Below are 17,609 nucleotides of genomic sequence, written 5' to 3'. Positions count from 1 at the left end.
TTCTTCACCTAAAGGGAAGGGTTTCTCAAGTGTGGGTGGCCCATGGTAAAAGAGTGCAAAGAGGAACACATAGCCTGGTACCACCCTGACAGGATTAAAATCCCAGTGCCACCATTTAATAGGCTTTGAGACTTTTCTCAAGTTACTTAACCTCTTCGTGACTCAGTTTCTCAACCGTCGCACGGACACGATGGTGACGGTAATAGAACGTACTTACGAACAGCACATACTTGTCAGAATGACGTAAGTTAACATACGTGGGGTTAGAATGGGAGCTACACGCAGCCAGGGATTCTTGTCTCTTTGTATCAATCCCCGGCACATACCAGGACCTTAATAAATGTTTGTTGGATGAATAAAGCACCTAGGACAGCAATAAGCCCCATACAGGCATTCGGTATAATTCTATCATTCTGCTTCTCTAGGCACGTTTCCAATAAATCGCTTTGGCAGATCATCAATCTGTGACTATCTGAGGTGACTAAAAGATGAAGGAGGCTGCTGAGGACGGACACGGGGAGAACTTGCCAAGCTCGTTGAGGTAGCCGCCGTGTTTCCAGTCTGCCGGCAGCGTCCCCGTGCAGTCGGCCACAGGGCCTCTCTTCCCGGGATTCACATTTTTCAGATTCACAAACAGCTGGTTGTTCTTTGACTGTTAAAAACATAAACCGTAAACGGCGTCAAAAGAGAACGCAGCGTGGCACAGCACAGTGTTGCCGATCTGGGGAAAGCGTGTCCGGGGCAGGAATCGAGGGCTGCTTTTCCAGTGAGGACCCACAGAGGGGCAGAGGTGACCACCGGGCAGGCCGCGGAGGGCAGCAGGAGTACGTGTCTCTTGGCCCCAACTAAACCCCCTATGGCCTCAAGTTCTTCATTTCACTTAGTCGCCCTGTTCCCATTAGACTTTACTTGGGTTAACATGCAAAGAACTTTGAAGTGAAAACACCAAACTCTGAGTTTGAGCTCTCCCGCCAAACCCTGCATGATTTTGTATGAGTCACCGGTGACCCTGAGCAGTTTTCTTAGCTATAAGTACGAGGATGAGATGAGGTACTTTGCCTCCTTCTCTGAAAATGTAGGCGAACAGACGGCAAGATGCACACGGAAGTCTCCCGGGAAGGTGAAGTACTATCTACCTATCAGGCACTGTAGTTAAAAGCCAGCTGCATTAATTTAATTGCAACTGGATTAATTTCACTACCTTGGCTTTTCTTCCAGCACAGAGCTGGAATCAGACGATCGGGATTGGAGGAGCACCTGGGTGGCCCAGTTGGTTAAGCGTCCAGCTCTTGATTCGGGCTTGGGTCATCATCTCTTGGTTCCTGAGATTGAGCCCTGCATCAGGCTCTGCACTGACAGCGTGGAGCCTGCTTGGGATTCTCTTCTTCTCTCTCTCTGCCCCTCCCTTGTTCTCTCTCTCTCTCTCTCTCAATAGATAGATAGATAGATAGATAGATAAATAAATAAATAAATATTTTTTAAAAAAGACAATGGAGACAGGAAATATAATTTGGGGCACTCAGAAGGCAGAAATGTTTGGGATTTCGGAGCAATCTAGAAGAGACTGGGGTGAGGTGAGTGACACAAGAGGAGAAGGCTGGGTATCCAACCTCTCTGTGTATCTATATAAAATGAGGATAAAAATCACTCTTGATTCATAGAGTGGGTATGAAGATTAAATGAATTTATATTTGTAAAATGATTAGAAATGCTTGGCACCTAGTTTGTTGCTATTTGATCATTTGTGACCTGCAAAAAAGAAATCTCATGTGGTTGAACCCAAATAAAGGCATGTGGTTGCTGTTTTTGTTAGGAAAGTGCAGGGGGCCCCCAAAGGGCATTAGAAGAGATGTGGTCAGAAAAGACAAAAGCAAAGGCCCAGGATAGAGTCTGCTTAGGCCTGCTCTGAGACATCCTTGGAAACCTCAGGCAGTATGAGAAACGTTTTTCCAAAGAGGTGCAACGGAAACAGCGCAAGTTGGAGACAAGGAGACCGGGGGCCATGACTCATCCTGCAGCTGCCTCCCTCAGCAACTAGGAAGCTGTGTTTTGCAGTGACTTAAAATCCCCAAGGCTTGTGTTTTTTTACCCGTAAACTTGGGATTCTAATACGCACCCGCAAGACTGCTGGGAGGAACCAACGAGATAAGAGATAACAAGCTCCTAGAACCCCATCTGGGAAACGGCAGCTCTCCCCGATATGCCCGTTCCTCTCCTCGCCCCCCTACCCACCTTCGGCGACCTGGAGCCATTTCCTCTCACCTTTGCGATGGTCATCCTGTCTCTGTTGTTGACGTGCGGAGATGTGGCGCACTGGGTAAGCGTGTGGTAGCTGGGGTTGGTGAAGTAATGACTGTTAGCATTTCCGCTGTTGCTGTGGGGAAGGGTTTCTGTAAGAAGAGAAGGAAACGGTTAAGGTGACAGGCTCTTCTAAATCCGTGCAGGTAAAAAGAAGGCAAAATAACAAGTATGGATATTGGTACCACTTCCAAACCACAGGCTGGGCAGAATCGCCTCCTGCCTAGCATACTCAGCAAAGCTTCTAGAAGCAGCAGGTGTCTGCCCTCCTACCTGCCTCCCAAAAAAGTGTGTGTGGGTCCTCAGACAAGTCCTCTTTGCTTTGAGGCTTATACACCTGGAAAGCCATTGCTTTGAAACGAATCCTGTTGTAACTTTCCTCTTTTTTTTTTAAGACACTTAAGCTCTTGCCATAATATTCTTTGCTAGAAATACACTATTAAGTAAATCAGCTGCTTTGTGTGTATTCCCCCCAGAATCAGTGTATTTATAGACATGTGACCCACCTGAAATCCTGCAATAATTGCCCAAAATAATAAATATTTAAGTGTTCAAGTTTATGTGGTTACTTCTGATGAATGAGCAGGTCACTTAAAAATCTACCTTTATGGGGACGTGTGACAGAGAGATTCTAAGGAGTTTTCTTAATGAACGGCTTTGGTTCTTGCTAATCCCACAAAACTGTTTCTTATATAACTTGGTTGCTATGCAGTTAATGATGTGTATGGGCCCGGGGACAGGTTCGAAGGCACTGTGTTAAGAACCCAAGGCCAGAGACAGAAGACCTGCTCCATGACTTTGCCAAAATTATGGACACCTCCTTCTCTCCACTTCCTATCCCTGACATATGGCAAAAGCTTAGATGCCCAGGAAAGCTGCCACCAGGTTGAAATTCCCTCAGTCTAAAGCAACCTCAGGGATGCCTCGGTGGCTCAGTCGGTTAAGCAGCGGGCTTCGGCTCAGGTCATGATCTCGCGGTTTGTGAGTTCAATCCTCATACCAGGCTCCGTGCTGACAGCTTCGAATTCTGTGTCTCCCTCTCTCTCTGCCGCTCCCCTACTTGCTCTCTCTCTCTCTCTTTCAAAAATAAGCAAATATTAAAAAACTTTAAAGCAATCTCATAATGAATTCAATTTCAAAACCCTCCTAGAAGACAATGGTGGTCATTCTGCTCCTGTCAACATATAAAACACATCTGCAACAAGGGATGTTTTCCCAACATACACTTTCCTCCAGGCTGATGGACAGCACAGCCAAACACCCAGTTTCAGAGAACCAGGATGAAACCTTACTTTTCAAGGAATAGGATGGCTCTAGGGACCAGTCTTACCTGAAATGGCATAGTCTGCATTCATGACCCTGAGAGCAGGGGTGTAGGTAACTGCTGGCATGCTCGATTCCTTTCCCTTCTGCTTCTGTCTATAAATAACGAACAGCGCGAGGAGGAAGAGAACAACCAGCACCAGGATGATGATGCCGACGATGGCCCCGATCTGATAGGAATCGGCAGGGAGAGCCGTGCTGGTCCTGCTCAAGCTGTTCAGATTTCCAACGATTATGACACCAGCTGGCCAAAGGAAAAGAAGAGATCTGAGCAAGGACGACAACCTGCCAGATGAATGTTTGCACTCTATTCGCAAAACTGTCTCACCGTGCCAATGACTGGGTATGTTCAGTCAGTGAAATGTTAATTCGGAAACCTTTGGAAACAGCAGGAAGGAAAAACAAACATTCTTCATTTGCAGATGCTCTTGGTTTGTCTGTGCCCAGAACAAGGCTGCTCTAAGCCTCAAAAATGAGACCAGATTTCCTGAACCCAAAGACCCCACACTAGGGTTTGGGAGCTTCCCACACACTGCAGATTAAATGCTTAGACCAGAGGCAGAATTCATTGGTGGTAACGATTTATCTAGTTTTTACCATGCTTTATTTATTACGCAGTAGTAAGCTTATGAAGGGCTTACTACTATCCTCAGCATTTCTTTTTTTTTTTTTTTAATGTTTATTCAGTTTTGAGAGAGAGAGAGACAGAGAACAAGACAGGGAGGGGCAGAGAGAGAGGGAGACACAGAATCCGATGAAGGCTCCAGGCTCTGAGCTGTTAGCATAGAGCCCGACACAGGGCTCGAACCACGAGATCATGACCTGAGCTGAAGTCACTTAACCAACTAAGCCACCCAGGAGTCCAAGTATTTCTCTTTTTTAAATTCTTTTTGAGAGCGTGTGCACAGGTGCACCCCCTGCTTCCCCCCCGCCCCACAAGAGCGTGTGCAAGCAGGGAAGAGGGCCAAAAGGAAAGGGAAAGAGAGAATCTTAAGCAGGATCCATACCCAGCATGGAGCCCAACGTGGAGCTCAATCTCATGACTGTGAGATCATGACTGGAACCAAAATCAGGAGTCAGACGCTTCACCAACTGAGCCATATAGGCGCCCCTATCCTCAACATTTCTAGGAATAATTTTCCTTCCAAGGATAACTCCATCAAAAATCTAGTTCAAGATGAGGGTCTGCCTTATCCTAATTTCAGTGGACTCTTTACCCCAAGTTGTATTGTTCCATATAGTGATATTTTTTTTTGTGACAGAAAGGTCTGTTCCAATAATAGCTGATGACATCACCTTAAAACCTTACTCGTTAATATTTAAACTTTAGCTTTATATAATTTCTCCTCGCGTTCCATCAAATGGGGACAGGAAAGACCTGAAGTAGGAGTCAAGAAACTGGGCATCTAAAAAACTGATCCAGATATCCTGAACTTTCCTTTAGGCACTGAAGGCTACAGTTTCACCATCTACAAACAAGGCACCTGGCCGCCCAGAAGGTGCTTCCAGCTCAAACGTCCCTGTGACCTCATGATTCTAAGCATTAGACCTCCTTATTAGACAGCGTGCCCTGAAACATACAGCAGTGTGCATTGTGATCACAATGCATGTGTCCTGATGATGTGACTGTGGAACAGAACATCTTGTTGTTACGACAGACAAATATAATTCATGAGCATGCAAAAGTTACTTAATGAAAGACAATGAAACAGGAATACATACAGAATGCATGTTTTAAGATGGCTGCCCCACAACACTGTATGAATTTTCCAAAGCCCCCTAGAGCCCATGTGGTTGTTACCCTCTGAAGCAGAGTCACACATTTCAGGAGCTCTCTGGTGGCCACGCTTTAGAACCATCAGAAGAACTTTCTCTTTTTTTCATTTTCATTTTCATTTTTTTTTTTTTGAGAGAAAGAGAGAGAGAGAGACACAGAGAGAGAGAATGCATGAGCAGAGGAGGGGCAGAAGGAGAGGGAGAGAGAGAATCTTAAGCAGGCTCCACTCTTAGCGCACAGTCTGATACAGAGCTCAATCCCACGATGCTGAGATCATGACCTGAGCTGAAATCAAGAGTCGGACACTTAACTGACTGAGCCACCCAGGTACCCCAAGAACTGTCTCAAAGGCCCCATCCATTCCAGAATCAGAATTGCCCAAGTAGGACTACATATATGACCATTCTCAGATTACTGTGATACACCCTTGTTAAAAACCATAGGCACAAGCTTCTTAAAAAGGTAAACATATGCCTGTCATATGTCATATGAGCCGATCATTCTATACCTATAAGTTTATCCAAGAGAAATGGAAGTATGTATCCATAGGCTTGACACATTATTGTTCATAATAGCTTTATCCATAATAGCAAAAACTGGAAACAATCCAAATGTCCATCTACGGGTGGATCAGTAAACAAATGATGATATATGCAGGCAGAGGAATACTGCTCGGCAATAAAAAGAACAGAAGTATGGATTCATACAGCAACGTGGTTCAAGCTCAGAATAATTTTGCAGAGCAAACAAAAGCAGACAAGAAAGAGTACAGTGTGATTCTACTTACATGAAATTCTAAACAATACAAACCCATCTGTAGTTACATCAGTGGTTGCCTGGGGCCCCGGGAGCAGTGGTGGCAGAGAAGGGCATGAGGTAACATTTGGAGGGGGCGGGGGGGAGGGATGTATTCATGATCTTTATTGTGGTTGTGGTCTCATGGTTATAGCTGTTTGTCAGATTGTATCAGGTTATATATATACTGCATGCTGTACATATATACATTGTGTATGTATGCATATATGTGTGTATATACATATATATTTATATATAGACATATATATATAGACATATATACACATAATATAATGGTATACATGCATTGCTTTTTATGGGTTAGTTATATCTCAATAAAGGTGAAAACATTCGTAGGCACAGCGGGAAGTTCCTGAGCTTTGGAATCAGACAAACGCGGCATCTAAGCCCTGACGTACATATAGCTATGTATTCGATATTAGCTACGTCACGTTGGGCAAATGACTCAACCTCTCTGAGCCTTACCTTCCTCACCCATAGGACAGCAGCAGTGAGGCATCCATCTGGCAACTAAACAACCAGCTACACCTTGCAGTGGAGGTGCAAATACTTCATGTTGCCTGGTACATGGTGGTTACACAGTTTGAGGCAGTAGGACCCTTTACTAGTATCCTTACCTTGATCACATCGCGCCCCCTTCCAGCCTGGGCTGCAGTAACAGGTCCCAGTGATATGGTCGCAGGTGGAGTTGTTCAGGCAATCACATATCTGGCGACAGCCATAGCCATATGTTCCTGCAGGGCACTCTGAGAAGGAGATGAAAATCCAACGTAAGCTGTCCAGCCTTGGGGATGTGGGGCAAAGCTGTCTCTTACTATATGATCCTCTGTGTCTCAAGGGCAGCCCTTCCGGGGGATCCTTATGCAGGCAGACCCACCCTGGAAGTCCTAGAGCTGGCCAGGATTCCCTGCCCCATGGGATTCGGGGCCATGTGGCACAAGGCCAGACACTGAGCTCCTTGCCACAGCTCCTGACTCCTGCAGCTTCTATGTACCCACTTCCCTGATGGGTAAGTTGAGAGTCTGCAGAACCCAACGGAACTGATAAAGATCGTGAGCAAGGGCAACCTGAGATGACCCCGCGGGGCAAAACTGTGAGATAAAACACTGAAGAGTATGGACAAGAGATGGCATCCTTGAGAACGTGAGCACGTTCCTGACGACTCGGGGATCTTCCAAGTGGCGCATTCCGACTCGGATTAGCTGGGAACAGGGACAAGGGAAGGGCAAGTCTTGTTAATTTTCTAGGTAAGAACTTCATTTGCCATAGAATGGCTCAAAATTTGGATGTGCAAGTTGAAGCCTGAGAGACGAAAATACTGATATTTTTATGATGCACTCTTTATAAGAGTTGGGTGTGAATTTCAAAGAAGAGTCAAATCCAAAAATCATCACCAAATACTGATGTTTTCTGTAAAGTGAGCAGCAGGGGGCAATGTTCTATTATTATTGGAATTCTCTGTCAGTGTTTCTGTTTACAAAAGAGCATCAGGAGAGTTCTCCAAAAATAGGGATATTTTAATTTGATGTTCAAAGTAATCACGGAAGCACTTCAGCAGCTTTTATTTAATAAGAACCATAACCGGTCTGGCATTCAAGGGAAAGTCAGTTTAGAGTCTGTTCTGATTCTAGGTATGTGCACATATGTTTAGACATTTATGCACACATACACACACACGCACACACATAAACACACACACACACATAATATTTACATACACGAGGGGTATGCAGGAAACCGTGTGACTCAGTACGTGTTTCAGGATGAAATGAATAGCAGTAAAAAACTAAAATTGGGACATCCGTTTCCAGGCTGATTCCTGGAGGTCACTCCTGTTATATTTACTATACAGGAAGATATGCAAAAATAACTCAAGGGTTTAGTACCCAAGACTGAGACGACCTGGATATTCCAGGGGCGCTGTGAGGTGCTGCTGGGGTAGAGGGAAGGCGATGGTTTATTGCCAAAGCCCCGTCCTGCTGATCTGCCTTTCCGGCCATAATGCTCCCACAGCCCTGTAGTCTTTGCTGCGTCCTTGCCAAGAGCGCCCTCTCTGGTAAGCAAGAACGCTCCTGTCCCTTTCTTGTCATCTATGATAAAAGACTGAGCCCCATTACAGCTCTAAGACCCTATTTATTCATTCTGAATATTGAATGAAAGTCGCAGAGGAAAGTAACAAGAGACTACTTTGAAATACTCAATCTAAACCTAATTTTCTTATACCCTGCAGACGCATAGCTGTAGCGGCAGAAATGGCAAAAAAGGCTGCGTAATTCCAACAGAGCATATTCTTCTGGAGTGGGATTTTTACAGCAAAAAATTTTAAGGCGATATATTGTCTTGAACGTCGTAAAGACCGAGATGCACAGTTGCTAGGGGAAACAGTAGAAAAATACTATCTAGCAAAGGTTGTCGGAAGGGGGGCAATGTTTGCATGGACCTCATTCCACACCCACTGAGGGGCTGGGAGCCCCTGCCTGCCTTTTGGGCACTCAGCCTGGCCCCAGAGAATGCATTCTCCTCCAGTGCGGACCCGGGCTCTGACTCTGACTGGTTCGTAACGCCCTTGAGCAGCCACGTTCCAAAAATAAGCAGGAGAGTTAGAGAGAGCCAGGGTGAACAGATGGAAAACCTGAATTCTGTCTTCCTCCTTGGAGCCACACCCCCTCCACCCAGAGCACTGATTACTTACCCAGAAGAAGTTTAGGGGGAAAGACAGCCAGCAAGGACCCCGAGGTGGCCAGCTCCCTGGGAGGGTTGACCGTAACGGTCAACAGTGCTGGTAAGTGACCAGCCATCCATTCAAACAACTTGACAGATGCAGGTCCTGCCTTCATATTGTTCAGGCATGTAGGAAAACTGATTCTAGGGGAAAACACCAACCAGATGGGTCACCCTCCCGTACTTACTCTGTTCGCAGCGCTTCCCCATGAACCCGGTCCGGCATGTACACTGTCCAGAGATGTGGTCACAGTCAGCTCCATTTTGACACTGGCATATCAACGCACAGTCCTTTCCGTAAAAACCCAGAGGACATCCTGTGCAGGACGGAAGGACAGCAGAGTCAGAGGCTGCTGAGGAAAAACACAGCTCTTGCTTCCCACTGTTTGTGTTTAAACCTGAAAGGTTCTTAGCCACTGGAGAGTGAATAAAGACAGTAACGCAGATCTCAGCTTGTCACAAAGGCTTCTTTGAAGTCCCAAGATGGGGCGCGTGCAAGGAGGTCATAATTCATGAGCGGGAGGCAGAATGGTTCCATACCTGGTGCTCCTGGAGACAAGACTAGTATCTTCTGACAAAGCACGCCATCAACCCCGCGGAAGTATGGGGGCAATTCCTTGCATTCTTTCCCTGAACTACTCGACTCCTGGACTCAAATGCCATGGACTGAAATGGGTATTATATATTAAAATTACCCATATGCTTTTACTTACAGCACAGAACGTCTCTCAGTCTGCGGCTAGCCCTGTCCACCGTATCCGTCACTGACTCGGATAACATCTCCTTCACCAAAGATGTAGAGTAGAATGTTAAACTCAAAACAAAACAAAACAAAACAAACAGCACTTCATAGGTGCTTTGTAAAAAAAAAAAAAATCCATAAACCTAACACTGCTGTATGATTTTCCAGACCCAGACCTCTTGGCTGAGGACACACATAAGCCCCACGGGCTGTCCTGGGCCAGCAGCTGCCCGGCAAGGGTGTGGGCGCTCTGGCATAACAAAAAGTTCAATACAGGCTGCTTGTATGGCTACTTCTAAGTATCCCATGTGGATTTTTATTTTCTCTTTTTCTAATGGAGGTTTTAACCAAAGTTCAACTTCCAAGAAACAGAGGCAGAGCACAGATGCCAGCATGCAATGACAACTGCCATTGCCGTATATTTATTTAGCACCTAATCGATGCCAGATGCTTTGCATGCATCCTCTCACCGAATCTTCACCGCAGCGCAGACACACAGGGATGGGTATTCCCACCTATAGCTGGGAGCTCAGCCCCAAGCGCCCTAAGTCACACAGCCAGCAACCTCAGACAAGTCTGGCTCCAGACCCCATGTCCTTCCCACTTTCTTGTGCTATGTCCATTTAAAAAGGTCCTCTGATTAAAGTAGACCCTAATATTGGAATGATAAATAGTAATGTGTAAGTAATTTTCTCTAAGTAGCTGAAAAACTTTCTATATATACAGTCTTGGCAGAATATGCCTGAGACAAGATCTCTACTTGCCAATGCTCCCTTTTGAGCAATGGCTCAAGGTTTACACCCACTTCCGGGAAGTGTCAAAACACGTGTCCAGCCTATTCTCCAGTTTTCTAATTAGTGTTAAACAAGCGATGCCCAATTGTTTCATTAAACTTTTTAATGTTTATTTATTGTTGAGAGAGAGAGAGAGAGAGATGAGCAGGGAAGGGGCAGAGAGAGAGGGAGACACAGAATCCAAAGTAGCCTCCAGGCTCTGAGCTGTCAGCACAGAGCCCGGTGCAGGGCTCAAACTCAAGAACCACAAGATCATGACCTGAGCCGAAGTCGGATGCTTAACTGACTGAGTCACTGAGTGCCCACCTAATTTTTTTTTAAAGATTTTATTTTTGAGTGACCTTTACATCCAACATTGGGCTTGAACATAAGACTCTGAGATCAAGAGTCACATGCTTTAATGACTGAGCCAGACAGGCACCCCAAGAATTGCCTAATTTCTGACCTATTTTTGTTTCTCATCTCATTTCTGGGATTTCTGGGTGCTCATCGATTGGGAGAATAAATATTGTTGAAATTTCAGTACTACCCAAAGCAATCTGCACATTCAATGCAATCCCAATCAAAATTGCACCAGCATTCTTCTCGAAGCTAGAACAAGCAATCCTAAAATTTGTATGGAACCACAAAAGACCCCGAATAGCCAAAGTAATATTGAAAAAGAGCAAGGCATCACAACCCCAGACTTTAGCCTCTACTACAAAGCTGTAATCATCAAGACAGCATGGTACTGGCACAAAAACAGACATATAGACCAATGGAATAGAATAGAGACTCCAGAATTGGATGCACAAATGTATGACCAACTAATCTCTGACAAAGCAGGAAAGAACATCCAATGGAAAAAAGACAGTCTCTTTAACAAATGGTGCTGGGAGAACTGGACAGCAACATGCAGAAGGATGAAACTAGACCACTTTCTTATACCATTCACAAAAATCAACTCAAAATGGATAAAGGACCTGAATGTGAGACAGGAAACCATCAAAACCCTAGAGGAGAAAGCAGGAAAAGACCTCTCTGACCTCAGCCGTAGCAATTTCTTACTTGACACATTCCCAAAGGCAAGGGAATTAAAAGCAAAAATGAACTACTGGGACCTCATGAAGATAAAAAGCTTCTGCACAGCAAAGGAAACAACCAACAAAACTAAAAGGCAACCAACAGAATGGGAAAAGATATTTGCAAATGACATTATCAGACAAAGGGCTAGTATCCAAAATCTATAAAGAACTCACCAAATTCCACACCTGAAAAACAAATAATCCAGTGAAGAAATGGGCAGAAGACATGAATAGACACTTCTCTAAAGAAGACACCCAGATGGCCAACAGGCACATGAAAAGATGCTCAACGTCGCTCCTCATCAGGGAAATACAAATCAAAATCACACTCAGATATCACCTCACGCCAGTCAGAGTGGCCAAAATGAACAAATCAGGAGACTATAGATGCTGGAGAGGATGTGGAGAAACGGGAACCCTCTTGCACTATTGGTGGGAATGCAAACTGGTGCAGCCACTGTGGGAAACAGCGTGGAGGTTCCTTAAAACATTAAAAATAGGTCTACCTTACCACCTAGAAATAGCACTGCTAGGAATTTACCCAAGGGATACAGGAGTGCAGATGCATAGGAGCACTTGTACCCCAATGTTTATAGCAGCACTATCAACAATAGCCAAATTATGGAAAGAGCCTAAATGTCCATCAACTGACGAATGGATAAAGAAGCTGTGGTTTATATATACAATGGAATACTACTTGGCAATGAGAAAGAATGAAATATGGCCCTTTGTAGCAACGTGGATGGAACTGGAGAGTGTTATGCTAAGTGAAATAAGTTATACAGAGAAAGACAGATACCATATGTTTTCACTCTTATGTGGATCCTGAGAAACTTAACAGAAGACCATGGGGGAGGGGAAGGAAAAAAAAAAGAGAGGGAGGGAGGCAAACCATAAGAGACTCTTAAAAACTGAGAATAAACAGGGTTGATGGGGGTAGGAGGGAGGGGAAAGTAGGTCATGGGCATTGAGGAGGGCACCTGTTGGGATGAGCATTGGGTGTTGTATGGAAACCAATTTGACAATAAATTTCATATTAAAAAAAAAAAGACTCTGAGATCAAGAGTCACATGCTTGAATGACTGAGCCAGCCAGGCACCCCAAGAATTGCCTAATTTCTGACCTATTTTTCCTTCTCAGCTCCTTTCTGGGATTTAAAATTTCATATTATGATTAAAAAAAGAATAAAATGATATATTATTGGGGCACATGGCGGGCTCAATCAGTCAAGCATCTGACTCTCGATTTCCATTCAGGTCATGATCTCATTCGTGGGATCGAGCCTTGTGTCAGGCTCAGCACGGAGCATGGAGCTGCTTGGGATTCTCTCTCTCCCTCTCTCTCTCTGCACTTTCCCTGCTTGTGCTCTCTTTCTTTCTCAAAATAAATAAATAAGCTGAAACCAAGTGTATACTATTATTGGTAACCATCATGCATGCTTTCCCGTGCTGTCTCCTTTATTCATTTGAAGGCAAGAAGATAGAGAATAGTCTTTTTTCTCCCTGACAGTGCTGAGCTGTGGACCACTTTGCACATTATATCCTATGATGGTAAAAACCTCACAGAAGAAGAAATGGTTGGGGCACTATGTGATATAAAATGGAAAAAAGAATGAGTGGTTCTTGAAGCATGATCCCAGACTGGCATCACCATGTGGAAAGTTGTCATCAATGTGAATTCTCAGGTCCCACCCCAGACCCAGTGAATCAGACACTCTGGGAGTGGGGCCAGCAGTCTGTGTTTGTCATGCCACCTGGGTGACTCTGGCGCTCACTTAAGTTTGAGAACCACGGAACAGACTCTTCTCCAAGAGCACACATTACATCGGGGAGCAAGGCTTGTGATCTTCACTGCCTTTCTAGCCACAGTCACTTATCCCAACCTTTGTGCTGTTGGAATAAATGACAGGGTGGACATCCATGTAACCACCACCCCAGTTTGAACCATTATATAGAACATTTTCATCACCCTTCATGCACCTTCCCAGTAGATAATCCTAACAGATCAATTTGTTTGTTCTTGATCTTCATATAAAAGGAATCACAGGGATGTCTGGGTGGGTGGCTCAAGCGGTGGAGGTCTGACTTCGGCTCAGGTCATGATCTCACAGATTGTGGGTTCGAGCCCTGCATGGGGGCTCTAGGCTGTCAGCACAGAGCTGGCTTTGGATCCTCTGTCCCCCCTCTCCCTCTCTGCCCCACCCCCTTTCACACTGTCTCTCTCTCAAAATAAATAAAAACATTAAAAAAAATAAAAGGAATCACATACTACAAAAATGTGTACATATGTCTGTACAAAGATACATGTATTGATAAATGATAGGGAGTTTGGTGCATATACATAGGGTCTGGTCAAAGGAGAGTGAGGAAAGAAACTGCACACCATCACATACAGCACTGCTCCACTTCGGTGTCCTGCAATGACATACAGACAGAAAACTTGGAACGTGACAGCTCATAACCACACAGAGGCAGTTAGACGTCTAGTGGTCACGGGGGAGATGAAACGCCAGGAACCCTGGGTGAGCTCAGCTCGTGCATGCAAAGGGCGAGGCTTGGTCCCGTCCCCCTTGGGTGTGGCTCCCTTGGTGAGTCTCAGAAGGCTTGTCACTAAGGCTTGTCACTTACTCTGAGTGCAGTACAGCCCCGTCCAGCCGGGAGTGCATTTACATTCCCCATCATAGGCGCTGCAGAAGGCCCCGTTGTGACAGTTACACGTGTGGATGCAGTTCGGGCCCCAGTGGGCAGGCGGACAAGCTGAAACCACAGCACGCATGGAGAGTTCGGTTAGAGCCCGGAGACCAGCACCCAGCAGAGGGAACTCCGTCCTGCTGCCCATCTCCTTGCATATGGGAGGTTAGCGGTGTGCATCAGGACTAAGAAAGCACGGTGCTCCCAGACTGACTAATACCCAGATGGCAACATTGACTGCAACGGCAACCATCATTACTGCCACTGTATTCATGGACAGACTGCGGAGTGAGGCAGGCAGAACAAAAAGTATCTACAGTTCATAGATTTACTTGCCTAACAAATGCACGCTGAGCTCCTATGTGCCCAGCACTGTTCTAGACACAGAAGAGATAGCAGAGGACCAGGCAAGGTCCAGACCGCCCTTTGAAACCTTATACAGTAAAACCTTGTTTTGCAAGCATAATTCACTCCAGAAACATGCTTATAATCCAAGGCACCTGTATATCAAAGCGCATTTCAAGAACCATTGGCTCAGTTGTGATCATGTGACATTGGGCATCATGTGCTCCTTGTATTGCAAGACATCGTTCACCAGAGCCACTCCCTCAGGGAAGGCTTCCCCAAGGGGAGAACATCTAAGCAGAGATAAGATGGACAAAATGATAGGACTAAGAAAAACTAAGGGATCTGGTGTCACGTAAGTCACACACCAGTCGCTCTGCCCCAGAGTTGTCACTAGAGATTTGTTTAAAGTTTAAGGTGTAAATTATACGTAAGAATTGGTTTACTCATGAAAATTCTTAATTGCATGAAGCAGAAAATAATAAAAGGAAATCATTGGAGGGTCACTGTCCATTTAAGAGCAAAAAGAGCTTCAGATAAAGTATCTGTGAAATAATATCATATTATGGGGTAAAACGATTTGATTTACCAAAAACAAACAAAAAACACACAGAAAACCTTTTCATTTATACTAATGCTTCGAGAATAAACCTGCTTTGGGGCACCTGGGAGGCTCAGTCGGTAAAGCGTCCAACTTCGTCTCAGGTCATGATCCCAGGGTTGATGGGTTCGAGCCCCGCATCGGGCTCTGTGCTGACAGCTCGGAGCCTGAAGCCTGCTTTGGATTCTATGTCTCTCTCTCTCTTTCTGACCCTCCCCCGCTCACACTCTGTCTCTCTCTCTCTCTCTCTCAAAAATAAATAAACATTTAAAAAAAACTTTAAGGAATAAACCTGCTTAAAATGAGGACAACCATTGTATCTACGTGAGAAGATGGGTCTTAGCAGAACCAGCTGATCATTTCAAAGCAAAGAGAGATCCAACCATCATGCTGTTTACCTTTAGAGTATATAGTGATGTATGTTAATTATTTCTCAATAAAATTGGAGGAAAACAAAGCAGGACCATCTATAATTTTTATTTGGTTACCCAGTAGGGAATATGGCCCAATGAAGAGAGTAAGTCTGAAGTAAGTAAAAAATAGAAAAAAAATTCTCCTGAAACTGTGTGCACCATAATTTTCCCAAGAACAAGGGAAAAATGATAGGTGACGTTCAAGGTCTGAAATTAAACCTAGAATGGATTTTCTGAGTCCAATACCCTCATTTTACAGATTAAGAGTCACTGAAAAGTGAATAAGCATGCTACCCATTTAGGCTTTTTGCAAGACCTTATTTGGATTTAACATAGGAACATTGCACAGAGCTCTTAGTGGGGGAAACAGCCATTTCAAAATTAAAGTAATGTCTATCATAATTATTCATATATTATTTCTTGATTATATACACACTCTTACTTTAGTCCTAAAGAATTTGAAAACCAGTGAAGATCAATGGTTGTTCCTAAATAAGACTTACGTTGAGAGCAGTCACTGCCAATCCAACCCGGGTAACACTGACAAGATCTGTCAATGGGGTTACAGGTTCCATTGTTGGTACAGGTACAAACCCCTGCACAGTTTTTCCCAAATCTGCCGCTGGGACACACTGTGAATAAGTTTTAGGTCAGTAACGCACAATTACATCTCATCGCATGGAACTCGAGAGTCTTGGGACAGAAAACAACTTTGAAAGCCATCAGCCCGGCTGCCCATTTAGTAGCTGCCTCCACTCAACAGCACCCCGTCATCTGGAATGGGCTCATTTTTAGAAACACATGAAGCCCAACATTCTCATTAAGGCATCACAAACCAGGAGACATCATCACGTTTCTGGAAATCTGACTTCATGGCTTCTTGCTCAGGGAGTCCAAACCCTCCCTGATATTGATTTTTCATGGGATGCTGTTTCCAATTAAAACCGAAGAGCAGCACAGCTCAGAGAGTAGAGAGATTCTGCCGGGGCGGCAAGCCAGCTTTTCCAAAGTCATTTCTGCAGAAGCTGCAGAAAGGGCATCCCAGAAGGCCTTGATAGCTGGTGGCTGAAAACATCCTCGGGGAAGCCCGAGAGGAAGCCTGAGGACAGATTGCACGGGGCTTGCCCGGCACCGCGCACCTCCCCCCAGATACTGTGCACCTTACTTACCTTCATTGCAGAGAGCACCTGTGAAGCCAGGCAAGCAGTCGCACAGGCCCGTGATGTGGTGACAGGGCCCACTGCTGTGCACACACTGTGGACACGTCTGGCTGCAGCGATGCCCATAAAAACCGGGGGAGCAGACTGAAAATAGAATGGAAATCAACAGTTATCTTTCCTGAGACGTATTCCTCTCAAATTCCACATCAGGATCTAGTTGAAGTTTGGGGCAAAAAAAATTTTTTTGTTTAACGATACTGAGAATTTTCCAAGTCTAAAACAAGCACCAAAGGAAGAAGGGTAGTCCTTAATAATGAAAAGAAACCATTAAACTGAATTGCTGGAGGGCAGGCAAACGTCTCTGTCCTCTTTATTTTCTCACTTATGGTCCCAATTCACCTGGGGCCTGGCACACAACAGGGGCTTGCAGAATTTTTGTTGAACAAATAAATGAAAGGAAATAAAATTCTAAAATCTAATAAGGCCACGTAAATACTCTCAAGCCATGTCTTGATCCTTTTTTCTTTAAGAGTCATTACTGGCAATAAACAGATCTATAGTCTGAATTAAAAGATTGCTCCTCCTCAACGTGGTCCAGATTAATGACTGTGATTGAGAAGTGAGCAAGCAAAATGCTACATAATTAGGTTCTCCTCAAGACATTACTTGGATTTAAACGCAAGACAAATGCATAGAGCTTTCACTGAAAAAAGAAAAAAGTCATCTAAAAATAAGGATAATGTGTCTTAGAGCCATATATTCTTTTCTTGATTACATTTACCGAAAGATTTTGTAAAATCTTATGGATCCCCCCCTCTCTTAAAAATCCCATTAACCAATGTCAACGGCCTCCATTTTTAACTCT

The 17,609-nt window shown here is 44.6% G+C and overlaps 1 protein-coding gene across 1 annotated transcript in view; it reads right to left on the bottom strand.

Moving 5' to 3' along the window:
* The window catches only part of MEGF10 (multiple EGF like domains 10), a 179,342-nt gene that overhangs the window by 7,500 nt on the left and 154,233 nt on the right, over positions 1 to 17,609 (bottom strand). The window contains exons 15-22 of the mRNA XM_043586764.1: positions 16,754 to 16,888; positions 16,088 to 16,216; positions 14,163 to 14,291; positions 9,124 to 9,252; positions 6,832 to 6,960; positions 3,629 to 3,865; positions 2,263 to 2,390; positions 529 to 652 (exon numbers count right to left, since the gene is read on the bottom strand). Of these exons, the coding sequence (XP_043442699.1) occupies positions 529 to 652; positions 2,263 to 2,390; positions 3,629 to 3,865; positions 6,832 to 6,960; positions 9,124 to 9,252; positions 14,163 to 14,291; positions 16,088 to 16,216; positions 16,754 to 16,888 (1,140 nt within the window). The remainder of the gene's footprint in view (positions 1 to 528; positions 653 to 2,262; positions 2,391 to 3,628; positions 3,866 to 6,831; positions 6,961 to 9,123; positions 9,253 to 14,162; positions 14,292 to 16,087; positions 16,217 to 16,753; positions 16,889 to 17,609) is intronic.

The sequence above is a fragment of the Prionailurus bengalensis genome, chromosome A1 (genome assembly GCF_016509475.1).
Source record: "Prionailurus bengalensis isolate Pbe53 chromosome A1, Fcat_Pben_1.1_paternal_pri, whole genome shotgun sequence".
NCBI lineage: Eukaryota > Metazoa > Chordata > Mammalia > Carnivora > Felidae > Prionailurus > Prionailurus bengalensis.
The sequence above is the reverse complement of the archived record's forward strand: the minus strand, read 5'-3'. Positions and strand labels throughout refer to the sequence as shown.